At 35.5% G+C, this 6,076-nt stretch overlaps 1 protein-coding gene across 1 annotated transcript in view; it reads right to left on the minus strand.

Annotated features, from left to right (window-relative positions):
- ADK (adenosine kinase) overlaps nt 1-6,076 on the minus strand; it is a 320,748-nt gene that overhangs the window by 189,857 nt on the left and 124,815 nt on the right. Inside the window, exon 4 of the mRNA XM_008062930.2 lies at nt 2,980-3,150. Within this exon, the coding sequence (XP_008061121.2) occupies nt 2,980-3,150 (171 nt within the window). The remainder of the gene's footprint in view (nt 1-2,979; nt 3,151-6,076) is intronic.

A 6,076-nucleotide genomic window follows, 5' to 3' on the forward strand; every position in this document is an offset into this window, starting at 1 on the left:
CTGGGCTCCGGCGATCCTTCCGCCTCAGCCTTCTGAGTAGCCGGAATTACAGGCGCGTGCTACCACGCCCGGCTAATTTTTTTGATTTATTGTAGAGATGAGGTCTCGCCCACCCGGGCGGGTCTCGAACCCGCGGGCTCAGGCAATCCACTCACCTCGGCCTCCCAAAGGCACGGGACTACAGGCTGAGCCACCGAGACCGGCTATCACAAAAGTTTTAAATCATCATTACTAGTATACAGTCCTCTAAGAAAGGGAAGGTGACATCAGGAAAAAATAAGGATCAAGTGTGATTAGTTTTAGCTAAATGTTAACATTTTGAAAATTTATACTAAACACAGTAGCTTTACTTTTTGGTGAAGGAGGAGATAAAACATGCCTACATATATTCCCTGAGAAATCTACTTTACTCTTCATAGCATTTTAGAAATAAAATCTCCATATTTTTTGGGGGAACTGAAGATAATTTATTATTATTATAGTATTCAAGGAGAAGAACAATGGGGTGATCAAAGACATAAATTACTTGATTTTTATAATCAAATATGGTAAATTTTTACTATTACTATTAAATTTCATCACTTAACTGATATTTGCAGTCCACTAACATTTTCAAAAATCTGATTTTGACATTCAACTTACCTGCTATTAATTAAGGTGTTACATTATTTGTATTTGTATAATATGCAAATATAGTTTTATCTAAATCACTAGTAGTCTACTTGAGCAAAGTCCAGGGTAATCTCTGAGACATACCACTAGAAATCTATTTATTTATGGGTTGTCCTTTTGAGACTAGTTCAATAAAATATCAAATATATCTAATTGTCCTGTAGTCAATATTTATTATTCTATGATCCATATAATGATAGATCTTCTCAAATATACTATGTATTCACTGCTTATTGGTCTTCTGTAATAGGTACTACATAAATATCTGTTGAAATAAATTCAAATGAACAATAATCACACCAAAAGAGAAAAGTTTTCTTGATATGACTTATAGACATGTAGCAGCTTGTAGTTTACCAATTCCTCTTCTAAGTAGGGGAAAATAATTCTTTTAATAGTCTATATTATGCTCTAGCTGGGCATAGTGGCTCAAGCCTGTAATCCCAGCTCCTTGGGAGGCTGAGGCGAGAGAATTGTATGAGTCCAGGGTTTGAGACCAGCCTGGGCAACTAGGTGAGACTTCATCTCTACAATAAATAAAAAATTACTCGGCTATGGTGGTATGTGCCTATAATTCCAGCTACTTGGAAGGTTGAGGTGAAAGGATCACCTGAGCCCAGGAGATTGAGGCTGCGGTGGCCGTGAGCAAGCCACTGCATTCCAGCCTTGGCGACAGTGAGACTCTGACTGAAAAAAACCCAAAAAGCAGAAAAGAAAAAAACCTGCATTATGCTCTAATCAAACTAAGTTAACTGGTTTGTAGAATCAACCTTTCTATAAAAAAAAATTGTGGTTAAACTATACATAAAATAAAATTTACTATGTTAACCATTTAAAATATTTGATTCAGTGGCACTAAGTACATTCACTATGTGGTGCGGCTATCACCACTATCCATTCCCAGAACTTTTTCATCATCCCAAACAAGCTCTGTACCTATTACACAATAATGCCCTATTGGGCCCCACCCCATACCCCAGCTCCTGGTAATTACTACTCTACTGTGTCTTCATGTGTTAGCCTATTCTAGGTTCCTCATATAAGTGGAATTTGTGTAAGAAAGTCCAGCGGTTGTTTGGTGTGTCTGGCCTATTTTACTTAACATAATGTTTTCACGAGTCATCCATGTTGTAGCATATATCAGCATTTTATTTATTTAAGGCTGAATGATATTACACTGTACATATCCATAAAATTTTATTTATCTGTTTATGGTCATTTGATTTGTTTCTATTACTGCCTATTGTGAATAATGCTGCTATGAACAAAGGTGTATGACTGTCTGAGTCCTTGCTTTCAGTTATCTAGGGTATATACCTAGAAGTAGAATTACAGGATCATATAGTGATAATTCTAACTTCTTGAGGAACTACCAAATTGCCTTCCATAGCAACTGTATCATTTTATATTCCAATCATTAATACACAAGGGTTTCTATTTCTCCACATTGTCACCAATACTTGCTATTTTCCTTTTTTTTGGATAAACGGCCACTCTAATGGTGTGAAGTGGTATCTAATTTTGGTTTTGATTTGCACTTCTCTACTATTATTATGCTGAGCATCTTTTCATGTGTTTATTGGTCATTTGTATATCTTTTTTAGACAAAAGTTTATTTCTTTTGATCATTATTGAATTGGCTCATTGGTTTTCTTGCTGTCATTGAGTTATATATTCTGAATATGAATCCCTTATCAGATATATGATTTGGAAATATTATCCCCCATTCAATAGGATGTCTTTAGACTTTTTTTTGGAGCTGGGGTCTCAGTTTGTCACCCAGACTTGAGTGCAATGGCATGATTATGGCTTACCGCAGAGCCATAGAAATGTACAGTAAAAAGGGTGAATCTTTTATTTTTTGAGCTGGAGTCTCACTCCTGTCGCCCAGGTTAGAGTGCAGTGGCACACTCATGGTCACCGCATCCTCGACCTGCTGGACTTAGGAGAGCCTTCCGCCTCAGCCTTCCAAGTAGCGGGAACTACAGGTGCACACCACCACACTCTGCTAGATTTTGTGATTTATTGTAGAGACAAGGTATCACCAAATTGCCCAGGCTGGTCTCAAACCCTTGGGCTCAGGCAGTCTTCTCACCTCAGCCCCCCAAAGCACTGGGATTACAGGCTGAGCTACTGCACCCGGCCAAAAAGGATGAATCTTACTATACATAAATGAAATTGTGTTGTGCAACTTTCAAGGATATTTATGCAAAAATTTAGGTTTTTATTTATAGATTCTAAACATATACACAGATCAGAAACAAAAAAAATTTCAGACAGGTTCTTTTTAAAAGAAACAGAACTCACCGTCTCGTTTCCAAAAAGTATGTCAACATAAGGCATAACTTTCATCAATGATTCCTTGTAGAACTGGCTAATAAATGGTGCAGACAGATTCAAAGTAAAAATCCTGTTGTTTTCAGAAGCATGATGAGCCACTTTTAATACAGACTCTGGAGAAACTGTAAGAAAAAAGCCCTGAATAAAGAAAAAAGGAGGAAAAATTAAAAATGCCATCCCCACAGAGTTACTCTCAGTGAGAATAAAATAAATTTATACAAAACACAAAGCCTGTATAAAATACAATTATAAGATGCAAGGCAGAAAATTGCAGCATTTAACTAGGAGAAAATTTGATCATATGAATATTATATGCTTGATACATGTCATTACTTCAGAGAATAAAACAATATTCATTTCATATTAGATTTATATGTACAATCTTAAAATAATTCTGATAATCTATGAAAAAAAATTTGAAAGATATCATTCCAGACAGTAATTACATTTAGAGAAATTATACTAGAAAGGCAGACTGAATCCTTCTAGTTTCTTATAAACAGTTTGGATTTTTTTTTTTGAGGTTGGTCTCAAACTTCTGGGCTCATGCAATCCTCCCACTTCAGTCTTTCGAGTAGCTGGTATTACAGGTGCCTATCACTGCACCTACTTAGCGTGGATTCTTATAAGTAACTTCAAAGTCATCTGTTTATTAAGATAATAATTTGTTACTGTAAGAAATAGTTAAATTGGATTTTTGAGGAAAATGCTGAATTAGTATTTTCAAATAATGAGAAAATAGTTCAGAAATGCAATAGAAAAATATTTTAATTAAAATTTCATATCAGGAAAGCTATGTTTAAAAATGCTATTTATTTACACCCTAGTATTAATATACATCTTATTAAAATATATTTATGCTTTCTAGATGAAAGTATAAGCAAAGACATAGATGTGTATATAGGAAATTAATTTGGATGGTGCATAAATGTGCAAAAGAATATACAAACAGCAAAATACAAACATGAATAGCCTTGAGTGGCAAGGTGGAAGCCTACTTGGTAGGCAACGTGGGAGTGGGGTAGATATGGATCATGTGTAATGAAGATTTCCTCAAAAAAAGGAATAATAAGCTTATAGGAAAATTTAAAGGAAAGTTAATCTGGACAGAAACAATTCAGTCACAGTTAGTAAATGTCTGCATTTGACTGTATAAAAGAAAATCATACTGGGAGTACTATGTATAGGATGTAGCAACTGTTTAAGATGTAAAAGGAAAAGGAAAAAGAGTCAAAAGATGACTGAGATTTTGAATCTGGTTCTACCACTAACAGAAATAGAAAAATCCAGAATAAGATCTGGCCTGGATGGTAAAGAAAGACTGGTTGTAGTTATACTACAGTTAAGGTATTAAAGGATTTCCAAATATCTACCAATAAGTTGGACTCAGAAGAAAGTCTATGGAAGAAGGTGACAGTAAAAGCAGGATTGTAATTACCAAAGAAGAGAACAAAAGAAGAAGACAAAAGACAGAACAGAGAACAACAAAACTTAAAGGACAGAGGGAAAAAATAAATAAAGGGGAGAACAAAAGGAAGGCAAATGAGAAGAGAAGGAGTGATGAGAGAGAAATCAAGGGAAATCTCGAGGCTTTATATATCTAATTTGTGATGGAGCTCAATGCTATGGGGAAGAAGAGAAAGGAAGGACTGAGCAAAAGTCACTGGATTTGATGATTAGGAGAAAGCACTTAATATGAAGGTTAAAAGCAGTTGTTAAAGAAGGAATGGTGAGACAATAAGGGCAAGGATAATAAATCATTTTGGTAGCATTTTCAGTGATGATAATAAAATCATCTGAAAATCAATGAGCATTTCTTGTGTTCCAGGCACTGTACTAGAAGCTTTACATATAGTGATTCAGTTATTGTTTTTTTCCTTACATCAAACTTGTGAAGAGGACACTGCTATTAGTTTCATTTTATAAATAAAACAAGATAGAGAAGTTAGGAAATGTTCCCCAGGACATACAATTTACATGTGATGGAACCTGAATTCAAATGACTTTTGAGTACATAATAGGGTAAAAAGGGCAGAAAGCCTTTTTTTTTTTTTTTGGTAGAGGAGGAGGGAATGAGAAGGCTGTATTTAAGGACAGGGAAAAGGTCATGGAGGGTGGTTCATGCTTGGGAGAATGGGGCAGGAGGATTGCTTGAGGCTAGGAGTTAAAGACCACCTTGGGCAACACAGCAAGATCCTGTTTCTCAAAAAAAAAAACAACAACAACAAACAAACAAACAAAAATATATAATATATATATATATATATTTTAAATTGGCTGTAAATAGTGGAGTGTGCCTGTGGTTCTAACTACTCAAGAAGCTAAGGTAGGAGAGTCACTTGTCCAGGAGTTTAAGGTTATAAAGAGCTATGATTTCACCACTGTAATCTAGCTTGGGTGACAAAATGAAACCTCATATCTTAAAAAAAAAAAGGATAGGGAAAGTTTCAGCATTTTTGCTTTTCAAATAAGATCTAGTGGAGAAACAGAAGAGTGAAGAGGCAAGGGATGGAGGATAATTAGCACAAACAACCAGAGGAAGTGGGGGCACTGGAAGGTAGAAGGGAAGAACTAGTTTGAAAATGAAGAAACAACCTTGAAAGCATAAAAAAAATTCTTTAAAAAGTTACGAATGTGCTATTGAGATATTCGCTTACAATTGAAAGACTAACCATTTCCATCATGCAAAATCTGAAAAGCTTAAAAAGGAAAAAAAAAAAAAAAGAAGATATTTTTTCTATTTTCAAATTTCAAATAGAATACTGTAAGAATACAAAAAGAATTAATTTTGTGACAGGGGTCATGTGTATCGGAACCCATTTCTGAAGGGTTTATTGACCTTATACATTCTGAGATTAAGAGAGAATTTTATTTTATTTTCTATTTTTATTTTTATTTTTGAGTTGGCGTCTCACTCTGTCGCCCAGGCTGGAGTCCAGGGGCACATTCACGGCCACCCCAGCGTCGACTTGCTGGGCTCCGGCGATCCTTCCGCCTCTGCCTTCCAAGTAGCTGAAACTACAGGCGCGCACTACCACACCGGGCTAATTTTTTTTTTTTTTTT

This window comes from Carlito syrichta, unplaced genomic scaffold, assembly GCF_000164805.1.
Source record: "Carlito syrichta isolate Samal-C Ts95f unplaced genomic scaffold, Tarsius_syrichta-2.0.1 Scaffold305927, whole genome shotgun sequence".
Classification (NCBI taxonomy): Eukaryota; Metazoa; Chordata; class Mammalia; order Primates; family Tarsiidae; genus Carlito; species Carlito syrichta.